We start from the raw sequence: 17,180 nt of genomic DNA, 5'->3' as shown, positions 1-17,180 counted from the left end.
CGGATCAAATGGCACCAGGACGACTAGTGGGTTTAAAACGGACCTGCATAGAAACCTTCATGATCACCAAGAGGTAGACAATAGCCTCACCCCAGAAAATATATGTAATAATAAGTTCCCCATAGAAAATCTGTAGCAGAATGTGAGAACAGAATCCCATAGAAAAGTAACACAACAGTATGGCTGTCGAAAGGCATTGTTAGCTGTAAATTGAGATCATTAAATCAGATTTTGGATTTCCCACTCAGTTAACTATGGAAATATATTCACTTCAGTCTATTACATTGTCCTACACAATGAAAATAAGTTGGTGGTCACTTGGCTCGTTTGCCAGAGAATATACTCAGTGACAGGTTGTTGGGCCCTATTGCAGTTTTAACGGCTTTACATCATGGTGGAGCAGATTGCACCGTACTGCAACATCAGCTCTTGGGATGTTCTTAAGCACCAGACAGCTCCTTATGAGCTACTTTAGTTATTTTCTTCATATTTCTAGTAACCCACCCTGGCCTGGACTACTAGATGCCCGATCCTGACTACCACCAACAGGGGACGCCTCAGCTTGTCCAGATCCTTCCTCTCCAGGGACCTCCACAGCTGCTCCTCCACCATCTCCTTGAATGGGACCTTCTTTTGTGCCGTTTTGGTCCACATGACTGCGCTGGTGCTTACTCAGGTGATCACTGCGTGTGAATCTTTTGGCACAGAGAGGACATGTGAATTTCTTCTCACGTGTGTGGGTGCGTACATGGCGCTCAAGCTCATCACTGCGTGTGAATCGCTTACCACAGAACAGCCAGTTGCAGACAAAAGGCCTTTCACCTGTATGCCATCGAAGGTGAGCCTTGAGGTGTGATGCTTTACCATATACTTTACCGCAGCCTGGAATATGGCAGCTGTGCACAGGCTTCCTCTTCAGGCTTGCTGCAGAAGCTCCTAACCTTTCGAGCTCCTGGCAGTTCGGGCAGTCACATGATGGACGTCCAGAATTTCCATAAGATGATCTTTGGGGCTTTAATGACCCTGGTGCCTCAAGCAATGGGTTGGCTGTCAGAAGTTTTGGCTTATACATGTCAGGACCCAAGGAGTGTTGGGATGGCGAGAGCAGATGTGCAGATGGAGAAGGACTGGATGAAGGTGATATAGATGGAAATCCCACAGGAGGATAGGTTGCAGATGTCAGAGTGGTGTAATCAGAGCTATACTGGTTGCTCATGCCCGTAGGACTTGTCCCAGGTGGCACAGACGCAGTCAGCCCTTCTGATTGTGACTGGTTGCCCAGCCAGTTACTATTTGGATGCATATCCCACCATGATCCTCCTGTGCCAGGGGGTGAACCGGAAATTGGTGGGTGATGGATTCCACTTTTATACCAAGAACTATAGGGATGTCCTACATCTAGAGAGGTGTACACCCCTGGAACACAATCTGCTGTTGATAGACTTTTGGGTTCCTGACATCCTGAGGAAGTGGAAAAAGAATGGGAAAAGGATCCGTAATCGCTTGCATAACTTGAAGGCGCTGGTGGTGTCCCACATGGTGTCATTATATTACTTCCTCCCAAATATGTAGAGGAATATCCATCTCCCATCAGTTTTGTGGCGCTGAAGTCATTACTTGGACTGTAGGTCTTTTTTCCGCCACCTTTTAATGATGGTGCAGTATCCCTCATAGGGCTTGAGCCTCCAAACTTGTTGCAGGCAGCAGTCAGCATGGCTAAAGGGCTAGAAACATAACGAGCTTCTTCCTAAAACAGAAGGCAAAAATATTAATTTACTAAGAATACCAATCCAGGCTGTCACATAAGTCCATGGTAGCATACCATCAAATATCAACAAAATACTATTACAGAGCTGTAGACACTCCATGTGCCGCCAAATGGTGCCTTTGGATAGCACAGCATTTTCCCATAAAAGCTTCTAAAGAAGAATAACTATGATGCTATATGCATCGGGAAACACCACTATACAAATATCAGAGGCACACAGAGGTATAGTTTTGGCCTGCAGATTTCTATTTGTGGTACATTACAATATGACTGTGTGCCTAAAAGGGGGGTTTGGATATTGATGACCTATATCAGATTGTGGGGGTTTGACACCCAGCACCGCTATCAATCAGCTGTCTGTGGCAGCCACCGACACACAAGGCATAACAGTGGAAGAAGCAGAAGGTTCCATCCAGTGGTCTGCAGTACCACAGCATGGCCACTTCACGATGGACAGAGCCTTCTACTCCCGGCTCCATCCACTGTGAAAGAAGGCCTTTCACCGATTTCTGACGTTACAATATTAGTACTTAGCAGTTTAGGGCGTTATTAGTAGATATCAGGGTGCTTTTTCTTTTTCAGATACGTTGCTCCGTTCCTCCGCTGTGCCCCCCATTCGCTTTTGCTGCTAATTAGTAGCATCGGTACAGGGAGGAGAAGACGGTGAGCTTGAGAAACACTGCCTTCTCCCTGGCTGTGACGACTGATGGAAGTCAGACACCACCCACCCAGCTGTCTGACCGACTGCATGTGATACTGATGAGCGCTCTGACAGGGGCCCGACATGAAGTACAATGACAGCGCCTGGCCCTGTTACCAGTGAGTGCAGAAGGGGGGGGGACGACACATTACTATGGGCTATCTAGCACACTCTGCGTATTGTATTTGTGCAGTTTCATTGCCGAGTGAATCGTGAAAAAATGACACAAGGGGGAAATGAGACCATCGCCTTAAGGGCCCACGTGAATCTGGAGCCGACCCTGCCTATAGGTCCCAGCAAGGGCGGATTGTCCATAGACCTTACAGGGAAATTTCCCGGTGGGCCGATGTCAAGGGGGCCACCTTATCCCTCCTCACGGACGGCCAGTGGATGTTTGTGGGGATGTATTTTGTTTTTGCTGGCAGTATTTTATGATGGACTGTGGTATTTGGCTCTATTGGGGTGGTATAATGTGCCACAATATGGTATTGCTGGCCCTGCCTTCCATCAATTTGGAACCAACTACATTTTTTCCAGGGCCACTTTAAGTTTCCCGGTAACCTTACCCACTGGCTGTTGAGGCTTTGCAAGTAGATATCCATCTGCTGTAGTCTCTACAATCTCCTTCCAATATCTGCCCAAAATTGATTAGATATTGGAAGGAGATTGTAGAGACTACAGCACTATTTTTGGGTATTCAAGTTCCGGAGGATCCAGTGGTCTGTATACTGGGGGCTACCGCACATATTAGGTTAAATAGAGAGCTACAGTTGGTTTTGAATAAGGTACTGTTTCAGGCTAGACTGTTGATACTTCGGAAATGGATAAATAAAGATCCCCCCACAGTAGGACAGTGGCAGGAAGCTGTACTCGATTTGATTAGACTGGAACAGGGCTTGGAGAGATCGAGGGATAGACAGGGAAAAAACGGATAAAATTTGGAAAAAAAATGGTTGAACCAGGGCCAAGTTGTTGGATTTTTTTTCCCCTCCCTCTCTCTCTCTATCTATCTATCTATCTTCACTGGGGTGGGTGGTATTTGGGTTAAAATGACATAGGCAAATGTTTAAATAAATGTAAAATGTTTTGTAATATGGACCCTTTGGACGGTCCATATTTGTATTTGCTTCTGTGTATTTTGTAAAAAAAAATAAAAAAAAATAAATGATATCCATCTATAAGAAGGACCCGGCTTTGCACGGTTATATTCCATCTAATGTTTGTGTGCGTCGTTAAAATATATCAGAATCCTTCATAACAGGGACCTCTACAGCACCCCGCCCCAGTGTCTGCTGAGCTGTGTATCTAATCCTATCCTGTGTGATACTGTCTGCTGAGCAGTGTATCTAATCCTATCCTGTGCGATACTGTCTGCCGAGCTGTGTATCTAATCCTATCCTGTGCGATACTGTCTGCCGAGCTGTGTATCTAATCCTATCCTGTGCGATACTGTCTGCCGAGCTGTGTATCTAATCCTATCCTGTGCGATACTGTCTGCCGAGCTGTGTATCTAATCCTATCCTGTGCGATAGTGTCTGCTGAGCTGTGTATCTAATCCCATCCTGTATGATAGTGTCTGCCGAGCTGTGTATCTAATCCTATCATACAGGATGGGATTAGATACACAGCTCAGCAGACAGTATCACACAGGATGGGATTAGATACACAGCTCAGCAGACAGTATCGCACAGGATAGGATTAGATACACAGCTCAGCAGACACTATCACACAGGATAGGATTAGATACACAGCTCGGCAGACACTATCCTGTGTGATAGTGTCTGCCGAGCTGTGTATCTAATCCTATCCTGTGTGATACTGTCTGCTGAGCTGTGTATCTAATCCTATCCTGTGCGATACTGTCTGCTGAGCTGTGCATGTCGTCGTGTAGCCCTAGCCTAAAGCAGACTTGCAGCAGTGAAGAAAAATGGCTGGGTTGTTATGGAAACCTGGAGTAAAACTGTGTGTGGAGACTAAGAGCCTGCAGGCTTCTATTGGCTGATAAGGGACATGTGACCATGTGTATGGCAGTTGGGGGCTTCTATTGGCTAATGTAGGTCATATTTTGGGAATATCTCAGAAACGGTACGCCCTAGAGAGCAGAGACCCGGTCTAAAACCCGGGCACCTGATGTACTTGTGTGTCCAGTCGGTTGGTCGTGCATAAAGAACAGACAGAAATTCACTATATATTCCCTATTACAATAAATCTTATAATAGTTTGCACAGTGTTGCTCCGTTTTGGGCTCATTTTACCGTCTCCATCATTCCGCAGGGTACTGAGCAGTAAAGCTTGCTGGACGTATATAATGACCTTGTATGTGAATGCATATACTCTGTAGATTATTCAGGGCTGTCATGTCTCGGTGCAGTCAGCTGTGCTTTATTTGCACTTGTGTCTAGTGGTCTCTGCCAAAGGGGCTGCCCGTGTATATTTGTCTGGTTAGGGGCACACAAGAGTGCCTCTGTTTACATACATACAAAATGTCTCAGGGGTGGCCAAAATCTGGCTCTCCACTTGTTCTACACCACTGCTACGAGTTGTTCAATTTCCCACAATTCATCCTGAAAAACCGACAGTCTATAAATTGCATGGGGACTATTTTGATTATCCAAATAAGAGCGTACGAAGACTGGTGTCCATTTATTTTCTGTGCTCACAGCGCAATAGAAAGGAATCTGTAAGCAGCATAAGGTAGTGACCGATTCCAGATCCCTGCCCTCCTGCCAATGATTGACAGCCTTCTCCCCATTATTGTGCTTACGGAGACTGGTGTCACTCCTCATCAGGAGGGTGGGAGTCGGCGGAGCTATACCCGTAGCCAGGGCCGCTTCCTCACGGCGGGATTCCAACGCTGCCATTCTTTAAAGATAAATTTATTAAAAAGCTACATTATGTACTGATATAATCAGAATGCCTGTCACTTTGATTAGGCAGCATAAAGAGGGTAACATTTCTTTTTTCGAATAGGTCTACCCTAAAAAAATAAAATGTATATATACACACACACACACACACCGTATATAAATCTTCTATACTTCTGAATGGCAGATCAGATCTGTTATATGGCAATACAACCCCCAACCCTTCCATATTATTGCATGACTAGACATTTACCACCAAGACGCTAAGGCCCCTTGCAGACGAGCGTGAGTAGATTAGGTCCGGATGCGTTGCAGATGCGTTCAGTGAAAAATGTGCAATCACGTTCAGTTTTTATCGATTTAATGTGTTTTGCATGCGCATGATAAAAACTGAAGCTTTTCAAATAACATTTCTTAGCAACCATCGGGGGGGGCAAAAATAAAAATAAAAATGCTGAATATAGAAAGTGCTGCAATTTTCACACAACGCACAAGTGATGCGTGAAAACCAACGCTCATGTACACCGATCCATTGAAATGAATGGGTCCGGATTACGCGCAGGCGCAATGCATTCACTTCACGCATAGCACACCCGCACGGAATACTTGTTCGTGCGAAAGGGGCCTAAGAAAACTAGATGTAAATTTCTGGAATGGCCATCATTTTGGTTGTCGCCCATCAGCAGTAGTCAATGTAGGAGGCTCTGGTTGGCCATACCCGTCGTCCATATGGCGGCACACAGCGTACATGAGCACTAACACTGGTCTTACATATTAGATGCATGTTGGACAAACCCGCCTAGTAAAACAGGATTATACAACCATCTAATGTGTATAGGGGCCTCCTGATGGGAAATGTCAGGAGAGATAAAGATCGAGCTCTTGGATTTGAAACACTCAATCTTTTTGTTCCCAGGAGATAAGCCAGGGGAGTCCTGTAACAGCTTAAGGTGCATTTGCACAGCCCGGGAATCAGGCAGATCATCAGGAACGACCTTTCCAGCGAATGGTCATTCCCAACAATCTTCCCATGTAAATATGCCGCTGATGACCCGATAAACAAGTGAACCCGATGTCGTTCATACAGGCACCACTGATCGGGACTTCTGGGTTGCAGATCGTGCGGTCTAAACAGTGATCTGCTGTTCAGAAACCATGAATCTCGCCCTCATACCATGAAGGAGATCGCTGCATGTAAAGTGGTCTCCTTCACTGAGCAAGCAGCCAACTGTCTGGAAGGGACGCTTCCTTCCTATCGGCCGCCCAGTCGGCCCGTGCAAATCCATCTTTAGCCCCCTCTCCCCACAAAGAACACAAACATATTTGCCAATCTGAGCATGCATGTGTATAAGCATTAGGAGAGATACCTGCTGGTGAAATGAACATTTGGAGGAACCTCATGTGTTTGGCAAGACAAAGTTGTCTAGTCATTCACTTGAATAGGTCCACAATCCGGAAGGTTCTATTTTTTTGCAGTGCGGACGAATCACGGACCCATTCGGTCTGGATCTGTCTGCGGCAGCCGCACAGATGTTGCCTGTGCATTCGGGATTTCAAATTGTGGTCCCCAATGCATGGAGCCGCCGGGGGACAGCAGTCTGCATGAACCCTAAAGGCGCATTTGCATTGCCCAACTGTTGGTAGATTAATAGAAAGGAACACTCCTACAAACATTCGTTCCCAATAATGTAGGTCCTCATTCTGCGAGCATATTTTGTGTTTACGCAGAATGGACATACGAATGCCCATGTGCTTTCTGCATCCGTATGTCTGTTCCGCAAAAAGATAGAACATGTCCTGCACTTATCTGCAAAATGCAGACCACGGACCTACTGAAGTCAATGTGTCAGCAAAAACTGGATGCAACACGGTGGGTATTCGTATTTTGTGGATCACAAAATACATATAGTAGAGTCCTGGACGTGGGCTAAGATCACACTGCATTTGTTGTACTGGTGTATGTACATGACCTTTTTCTGTGCTGAATGTGTTGGTATATCTTTTTTAACTGGGAAATGTAGTTGTCACTTTTTAATGCAATGAAGACCTGCAAAAAAACAAAAAAACATATAGAAAGTAATATACTTTTTTTTTTAAATGGACGTCTATAGGCAGTGCGTGAAACTAAGGTAACTCACATATGCTGGGATGTTGTCATGATGTATACAATGAACAGAGTGTTAAAGGGGTTGCCCCATTATAACAAGGTATTCCCTAGCCACAGGATAGGGAATACGTGTCTGAATGGAGCGGCAGACAAGCATGCACACCGACGCTCCATTCAGCTCTATGAGGCTGCCAGAAATAGCTGAGCTTGTACGGAGCCATCTCCGGCAGTCCCATAGAACTGAATGGAGCAGCTGACACACATGCATGTCTGCCACTCCATTCAAACAGGGAAACACAGGCTCCTCTTCATCGGCAGGAACCCAAGCAGTTGGACCCCCGCTGATCAGACACTTATCCACTATTCTTTGTGCAGCGAGCTCCAGAGAAACCAATGCGGAGAGTGGTAGTGGCCCTGATGAGATGTGTTATGGTGTACTCCCTCAGTCCATTGCTCCCTGGGGTTCAGTGCAGTGAAAGTATAGATAGAAGAATCAGCCCAAAAGTGAACATAATAGTCTCTTTACTTAGTGCAAAATACAACTTGTGGTACATGCAGCAGCAGTAAATACAAAGTGCAGTTTCTCTGGCATCAGATGAGAAGGTATGGTGGCGAGATGGATGGCAATAGGTTGGCACTAGCAAGCGTTTGTGGATATAGGTGTCCACTGTAGCGCAGGCTTAATGTTAGTCTGGCCTAGCGATGGTTTAGATAGGTGGTGGTGTCTGAGTTGTTGTCCCTCACCTTGCAGCAGGGTCTGTAAAGCTGTATTTCGCTAATCCCTCTGAGGCCTTCTTGAAGCAAAATTGGCTCATCTTTCTGGAGTGTTGGTCTCACAGGGGAATAATATACAGTTCCTGGGAGCAGGACCTTAGCATGTGCTTCCTCTCCACAATAAGTCCTTACAGGAACTCTCCCTCCTAGCATGAAGCAGGTCCAGCCCACTCTTACCAAGAGGGGAGGAACAGGGTTGTTAGCCCTGTGCCTGCATAACTCTTACCATACATATCCTGAATATATATAACTGGCATTTAACCAGATAATATTGCCGAATACATACAATAAAATACATAATATTATAATATAAAACTAATTTACAATGGTAGTACCCCCAGGTCTTGGGTACTACATTTGGATAGGGGATAAATTGTAAAAATTAGACAATCCTTTTAAAATGTAATGCTCACTGAATTGTAAAAGGCTGGCCCAGGATTAGAAAAATAAAAAAATGATATGATATGATATATATATATATATACACACACACACATACATACATACATACACATACACACACACACCCACTCAAACAGAGCATCTTATCTCCATTCTTCAAAATGAACTGCCATTCCAACCACAACTCATTAACTGTTTCTGGGAAACACCTAATTTTATTCATAGGAACCGACACATAATAATGGGTGATGAAGCCATTAAAAGCTCTACCACATTCTTTAGCTTGAGGAGCACTGTAAGGTAGCATCGCGTATAACAAGTGGTAATTCTTACATAACACAGGATAAAAACTGGAGGAACAGTCAACATCTACAAATAGTTAACTGTGGCTTCAGCAAAAGTTATAAACTTGGCTTAAATCTATGAATCCACTGCATACCCCATTGCCACAGGGCAAGCGTTCCTATAAACACCCGTGTGAGGATGCCTTCAGCAGGCAACCCTGGTCGAAGAACATCTAACTGTCCTATTGGGTTCCATGACAAGGTGTTTACAAGGAGAATAATACCAACCTATATATAGGTCTTCCACAAATAATCGCGGCTTCAAATTCTGGCCTTTATAGACCTCAAAGTTCTGGCTAATATTTGCTAAGCCAGCGTCTGAGGCTGCTCATTATCCACAGAATTTGAGGCATGTTCCTGCTGGGTTTATACAATTTATTTTTAATATTTTATGATCCCACCCAAATGTATCCCAACCTTAGTCTCAAAGTGTAAGTGTGAAAATATCCTCTACACGTAAACTGAACACGGGGCTCTTTTAACCATGCATGTACTGTGTGTATGGGAATTTTTCAATTTCAGAAAAACTAAAATTATGTGCGGCCACATATGCCAGGAAGCTGAGATATGAGGGGTTGTTGAGAGCCGGCGATTCTTGGTTAATTTCTTTCTTTCTGATAGGTAAAATAGAAGCTCTGTAGGTGTAAAGTGTATTGGCTTAGGCCAAGTTCACATTACCGCTATTTGTTCTTCTGCTCCATTAGGGTAGAAATAACGGAAGTGACAGCTATGACCCGAACTAAGCTGAACATACTCCATTGAATACAATAGAGTCTGTTCAATTTCCATTTAGAATCCTGTTTTTTTTTTGTTTTGTTTTTTACCAGACAAAAAGTCCTGTGTGCAGGACGTTTTTGTCCGGCGCTCTCCAGAGAACAGATTACCGAATCAATGTCTCATCAGAAGGGTTTCTTGACCTGTGGGAGGCTGCCCCTGCAGGAGAAGTTTCATCAACGTGCCAGAAGATTGACAGAGCTTGATATCTAGCCCGACCCCGCCAATTTCCTGCCTGCGCCGCTGCTCCGATTAGCACCTGCTACCAGATAAGAGAGCTTTAGGTACTCAAAAAGTAGAACTGTATTACATGGTTTAGTTTAGCAAATACAATGCTTACTCTTTACTCACATGTTGGGATCTTTTATACACTTCTGAATATTCCACATATACAGGGTTAGGCCCCTTGCAGACGAGCGTTCCTCCCGCAGCGAGTCCGCATCGCAGCTCCCGGCCTGACCTCCCAGCACTGACGGGATTCACAAAGCATTATATTGATTTATGATGCTATGTAACCCTTAGGCCTCTTTCACACGAGCGAGTATTCTGCGCAGGTATTGCATTGCGCCCGCATGGAATCTGGACCTATTCGTTTTTTTAAGTGGGGCTGTGTACATGTGCGTAAGTTTTCACGCATCACTTGTGCGTTGTGTGAAAAATCGCAGCATGTTCTATATTCTGCGATTTTCATGCAACACTGGCCTCATAGAAGTAAATGAAAATCTGCACTTGTGGATTCGATGCGTTTTTTCACGGATGGTTTCTAAGAGATTGCACCCGTGCGGAAAACCCGCTCGTGTGAAAGGGGCCTTAGGCCTCATGCACACGACCGTATTTTTGGTCCATGCCCAATCCACTTTTTATGCGGATTGCACATGGACCCATTAATTCCTATGGGTATGCAAGAAAACCGAATAGGACACATATCATCTGCTGCAAATTATAGAACCTCTCCTATTCTAGTCCGTTTTGTGGACAAAAAAAAAGTTTTTTTGTTTTTTTTTTACAGTGGGTCTGTGAAAATTGCGGGACGCGCACGGACTGTATCCGTATTTTTCATATACATGATTTGCGAAATACAAAAACGTATACAATTATGTGCAGGAAGCCTTAAAGGGGTTGTCTCATCTTAGATAATAGGGGCATATTACTCGGATATGCCTCCATTGTCTTATAGGTGTGGGTACCAGCGAAGCCCCACAAAGTGGTGGCTGTAGGACTCCGGTCTGGCTACTACAAAGCGCTCTCCCCATAGAAGCGAATAGGACCACACCACACATGACCAGCCACCACTCCTATTCACTTCTATGGGCCCGACAGAAATAACCAAGGCAGCGTTCAGCTATTTTCGGCAGCCCCACTTTTGGGGCTTTGTTCTTGATATAGGGGCAGGACCTGCACCTATCAGACAATTGGGGCATATCTATATTGCCCTGTGTCCCAGGCAGCAGCTCGCATGTATACAAGGCATGGCTGAGCACCAGAGGTTGCAGTCAGGTGGATCCTCTCTAGAGCTTTTGTAGAGGGTGTACTGTAAATTTAACAATGAACATTCATTTTAACCAACCGATGACAGACCATTATCGTCTGATAAGTGGGCCATGTTTCATATTTTCGTCTGATAGTTGGACGAAAGATCATTTGTGATTTAAAGCTCTTTCTTTGAAAGAATGTTCCAAGAAAGATCTTTCATGCCTCGCCCGGACTCTCTGAACATGTGGTCGCAGTTTGAACAATATGGTCTAAAACGAATATGGTCGTGTCTGTGAAAGGATTGTTCAACCATCAACCAACTTCTGTCTAATGGGTATGGCCAGCTTAAGTCAGCAATCAGGCTCCTGATGTACATTTATAACAGGTCACCAGCAATCCTCATCATAACACAAAAAGTAAGATGGCGGCCAGTGCTGGACTTGTCATAAATATGTTATTTTTTATGTTGCCGTTCGAGAGGCCTGTCACATACACAATGGGGCCCTTTAACAAAAGCTTTATACCAGGTTCTTAGTTTCTTTTGCTCAAATTTGTGCTACATAATTATGCTGAGTTTTTTAAAACTTGGGTTTAGAAAATGGGGTTGGTCCACCACAGCCCTGGTCTGCAGGTTGGTCTACACCTGCTTCTAGCTTACGTAGATTTCAGTTTCTGGTGCACAACTATCACAGATATGACACATTTATTAAAGACTGTCACCATGTAAATGGCATGCACGCTGAGCAGATTGATATATAGTTTTATGGAAGAAGATTCACTATAACTTTTAATTTATACATTTATATTCCGCTCATTCTGGGCTTTGAAGTCCAGGAGGCGGTCCTATCCGTGATTGACAGCCATCTCTGTATACACAGTCATAGAGGGAAGGCGATGACTGTGAATACAGAGATGGCTGTCAATCACGGATAGGACCGCCTCCTGGACTTCAAAGCCCAGAATGAAATACAAGATATAGAGATAGAGATAGATATAGATATAGATATAGATATAGATATAGATATAGATATAGATATAGATATAGATATAGATATAGATATAGATATAGATATAGATATATACACACACACACACACACTCAGCTCCTCCTGCTGTATAACATGCTGCCTGCAGATTGCATTGCATTTTGTGGTGACAGGTTTCCTTTAAAATTGGCAGCATCTTAAGGGTGTATTACACGTGTCAATTTTTTGGGCATATGATTGCTAACAAGCATTCGTGGTAACGCTCATTCATCCGGAAATCCAAATCTTTTGACATGTTAAAAAATGATCGTTTGAAGGCGGCAGATCGTGGTGCCTAATCATGACCTGCTGCCGACATAGGGAAGAGTGATGGTATAACGATCGCTCCTCCCTATACTGAGGAGGAGATCGCTACATGTAATTGCAGCGGTTTCCTCCGCTAACGAGCAGACCACTGCCGGGAAGGAACGCTTCCTACCCGAAAATTGACCAGCAGAATCGGGCTGTGTAATACAGCCTTTACTCCAGTGCCATAAAAAAAAAAAAAAAAAAAAAAAAAATATTTATATAATATATATATATATATATATATATATATATATATATATATATATATATATATATATATATATATATATATATACACACACACACATATATATACACACACACACATTTACATATTACAATTTACTTTGGTTTAATATTTGGTTAAATATTTGCATTAAAAAGCATATTCAGTGAGGCTTTTTACTACAGAGCAAAAGGTATCCAAATATATACCAAGTTTTTGCCAAGAGGGGACTCTTTCAGCATATGATTGGCATGTCAGGGGTAGATTTTGGGAGAATTTCCTGATGTAAATGCAGAACCAGGAGCCCAAGTGTGTTGTGAAGGTAGGCTAGGTTCCCATCTACATTATGGTATTCCGGCAGAGGAGCAGACTACCACATCCGGCATAGCCAGACTCCGCCAGGGCCCACTGGATCCCCATTCACTAGAAAAGAATCCCTCAGTTTCTGGCAGGTTTCGAGCACGAATGCCAGCTTTCTACCAGAAAACGTCAGAAAGCTGGCATAGATGCCAGAAACCCGATGGATCCCATTATAGTGAATGGGGATCCAGCGGGTCCCAGCAGTGTCTGGCTATACCGGATGCGGCGATTCCAGTAGTCTGCTCCTCTGCCGGAATAGACGACTAGAATACCGTAACACAGATGTTGACATAGCCTTTAGGAAGCTTACATTTTATTTAATCGCCACAAAGATGTTTTTATATTTTTAATTTCTTTAAAACTGTTCATATAAGGCCTCATGCACACGACCGTTCCGTTTTTTTGTGGTCTGCAAAAAACGGAAGCCGCCCCTGTGCCTTCCGCAATTTGCGGAACGGAACGGGCGGCCCATTGTAGAAATGCCTATTCTTGTCCACCAAACGGACAAGAATAGGACATGTTATATTTTTGGGGCGGACCACGGAACGGAACACAGAGTGCTGTCCGCATCTTTTGCGGCCCCATCGAAGTGAATGGGTCCGCACCCGAGCCACAAAAACTGCGGTTCGGATGTGGACCCGAAAAACGGTTGTGTGCATGAGGCCTAAGTCATAGGATTCAAACGTGGCTTGTAATATAAAGGGAGGACCAGTCACTGCTTTGACGAGACTGTTCAGATCATCAGAACCCAGTTATTTCTACATTTGGCTTCCATTTTCTAACGCTTGGTGTATATGTTGCGATTCTTCTCCCTCAGAGATACTGATCAGCGATATAAGGAGGAGCCCATCGTGTACATTCAGGAATATTTTGTTACGTTGACAACAGAAAAAAAAATAACTGTTACCATTCTTTTCATATAAAACCCTGATGTCCCTAACAAATGGGGTTTTCCAGCCAACTACCATCTACCTCAGGGACTAGCAGATCCTGTAAAACTACAACTCCTAGCATGTTCAATTCACGTCTATGGGAGTTCCAAGAACAGATGAGCAGGTATGCATGCTGGGAGGTTGCTGACCCCTGATCTACAGGACACAACCATAGCGATGAGGCTTAGCTACTGTTCAGACATGTCAACCACTTCCTACAATCTGTCCTCTCTGTTGGATTGTACCGATGTCTGTCTACACAAAGCACAGTGCGGACTACCGCGTCTTCAGATTACCCTAAGTAGCTGCGACAATTCAATAAAAGACTTCACCGCTGAAAGTAAAGTGTATCCAGAGCCATTAAAGGGATCTAAAAAAAGATCAAGCAACACAAAGCAAACAAATGGCTCCGAATTGTGGTCAGAACTTTCTAACAGAAGTCCTGGCAAGTGCCAGCTATTGTGTCATGCCGAAATTAGAAATGAGAGCGCTTCATTCAGCACTGCTCATCCCTGGGAACATTGGGGTTAAACTGGCTTCTTCCTTGTGCTTCCCTTTGAAAATGCGCCTAACCACAGTTAGGAATATATATTCCCCTTGGAGGATTTGGGGAGAAAAAATAAAATAAAATAAACTTTGTTGTTTCCGGACCCGAACTCCCATTCTGGTTAAATCCGCAAACTGAGTCCTCATTTCTGGTTGAGAGGAGAGACAGGATTCTCACATGGGGAGTTCTTTGATACATTAACCCTACAGCTGCTGTGTCAAGAACTTGGTACAGAGAACTAAGGGCTCATGCACACGACAGTATTTTGCGTTCAGTATACTGGCCGTTTTTTTTTAGTTCAGTATGCGGTACATATACTGAACCATTCATTTCAATGGTTCAGCAAAAAAAAAAACTGAAGTGTCTCCGTGTGCATTCCGTTTCAGTATTTCCGTACAGTGAAAAGATAGAACATGTCCTATTCTTGTCCGCAACACACGGAAATGCATCCGTATGTCTTCCGTATCAGTTCCGTTTTTTGGGGAACCATCTATTGAAAATGTTATGCACAGCCCAATTTTGTCTATGTAAATTACTGTATATGGCATACGGAAAAACGGACCGGAAGAACGGAAAGGAAACAAAAAACGGAACGGATCCGTAAAAAAAAAAAAAAAAAAAAAACGGACTGCAAAACACTGAAAAAGCCATACGGTCGTGTGCATGAGCCCTAACACTGTAGTAATAAGGAGACAACCAATGAAGATGTAGTAGTATAAATGATGGTGATAGTAGTATGAATGATGATATGAAAGATAGTCTAGTAGTAGAAATCACGGTATAGCAGCAGGAATGATAGTAGTATAAATTATAGCATAGTAGTATGAATGATGATATAGTAGTATAAATGATAGCATAGTAGTATGAATGATGATATAGTACCATAGATGATAGTTTAGTAGTATGAATGATGATGAAGTAGTAGTATTAATGATAGCATAGTAGTATCAACGATGATATAGTAGTAGTATAAATTATAGTGAGTAGTATGAATGATGATGTTGTAGTAGTAGTATAAATGATAGCATAGTAGTATCAGCGATAATATGGTAGTAGTATAAATGATATAGTATTAGTATAAATAATATGGAAGTATAATAGTACTATAAATGATAGTATAGTAGAATAGTATGAATGATGATAAAGTATAGTAGTATAAATGATACAATAGTAGCAGGAATAATGATAACATATGACGTTATATTAGCAAAAAATAATTACGTTTACACCGATGTCCTAATTACTTTCAGAAATATGGAGAAACATTTGCTAACTGTATATATAGATAGCACCGACATTAACAAATACCAACTGCCCAAGAGTATTACAAAAACAGTGCCACATTAACACAATCATGAACAGTTGTGCTACATTGTAACAGATACTGAGGAGTAACCCTGAGACTTCATGCTGTGATTGATCAGTGATGTGTATAGAGACGGGGGCACTGCTGTTACTCACACACTATCAGCCTGACATTTGGGGTCCTGTGTGCCCCCACACTATATAATAACACAAGACTGGGCATCCAGTGGAAATTCCCAGATTCCTAAAAGTCCTCTATTGATCTGGGTGGAAGGGATTTGTCAGGGACACACATTTCTGCAACAAATAAGACCTGTGTGAATGGACCCTTATTGGAATCCTGCTTCATTTTAGGAACCCATGCTTCAAACACTACTTTTTGGTATATGTTCACAGTGACCCAACGAGACACCTTTTATATTCCAAAATGCACTGCTTTCTACCCCTTATTGAACACAGAAACCGATCTCCTATTGCCTCTACCCCCCATATTAATAGTAACCTGCAGATGCCATTCACCTGCTATCCAGGCATAAGAAAAATGGCAAGTCTGAGTCCCCAGAGGGACTGGGATGCAAAGCAGAGGGGCTGCTCTGTGGTGCCTGGGACCCCAACATGCTGGGCACTCCTGCAGTTACCTCTAGCATAGGTGATGCCATCCCCTTCTTGTGCACCAAGTGTCCTTCTCCTGGAGCTCTGCTGTGTGCAGCTCTTGTGGTCCTGACTCTGGAGAGGCGCTCCTGATCCACCCACTGCCCCAAGGCTTATTCGGCTGCACCTCTCCTGCCCATTTGTGTTTATTAAATGCCCCTCCCCCATGAAACCAGTAAGGAGGCAGGGTGTGGGTCTAGTTAGTGTAAGGCTATTATCCTGTTTGGATCCAGGGGATGTCTATGTGGATGCTATAAACTCAGGAGAGGATGTCTGCTATGTGTTTGATGCTGGTGTGCTATGGGAGGCACTGCAGGAATGTCTGCTGCCCTGGTATATACAGTAAAGCAATGTCACTATAGAGAAGCCCCTACCTGTCCAGCCTATTCCAAGGGCAACAAGTGATACATGTGTGAAGAGCAGGAGAAAGCATGCAAAACACAGCAGTGGCATCTGAGGTGCGAAGAATGGGGAGGAAAACAGCTATGCCAGTCAGCATGGGTGGTGTAGGTGCCCAGTCGCTGGGGAGGATGGCGCAGGCTGTGACAGAAAGGCTCCAAAAGCTTTAAGAAATCAGTTTCTAGTGGAAATTGGGGGGAAATTCTAAATATGAAGTTTG

At 43.7% G+C, this 17,180-nt stretch overlaps 1 protein-coding gene across 1 annotated transcript; it reads right to left on the bottom strand.

Annotated features, from left to right (window-relative positions):
• Positions 1 to 484: 484 nt before the first annotated feature.
• SP7 (Sp7 transcription factor) lies at positions 485 to 16,646 on the bottom strand. The gene is made up of 2 exons (XM_044287654.1): positions 16,549 to 16,646; positions 485 to 1,747 (listed from the first exon to the last, which is right to left on the bottom strand). Exons 1-2 carry the CDS (start codon positions 16,567 to 16,569, stop codon positions 485 to 487), a joined length of 1,284 nt encoding a protein of 427 aa, XP_044143589.1. The 5' UTR covers positions 16,570 to 16,646.
• Positions 16,647 to 17,180: the final 534 nt, after the last annotated feature.

The sequence above is a fragment of the Bufo gargarizans genome, chromosome 3, assembly GCF_014858855.1.
Source record: "Bufo gargarizans isolate SCDJY-AF-19 chromosome 3, ASM1485885v1, whole genome shotgun sequence".
Classification (NCBI taxonomy): domain Eukaryota; kingdom Metazoa; phylum Chordata; class Amphibia; order Anura; family Bufonidae; genus Bufo; species Bufo gargarizans.
The sequence above is the reverse complement of the archived record's forward strand: the minus strand, read 5'-3'. Positions and strand labels throughout refer to the sequence as shown.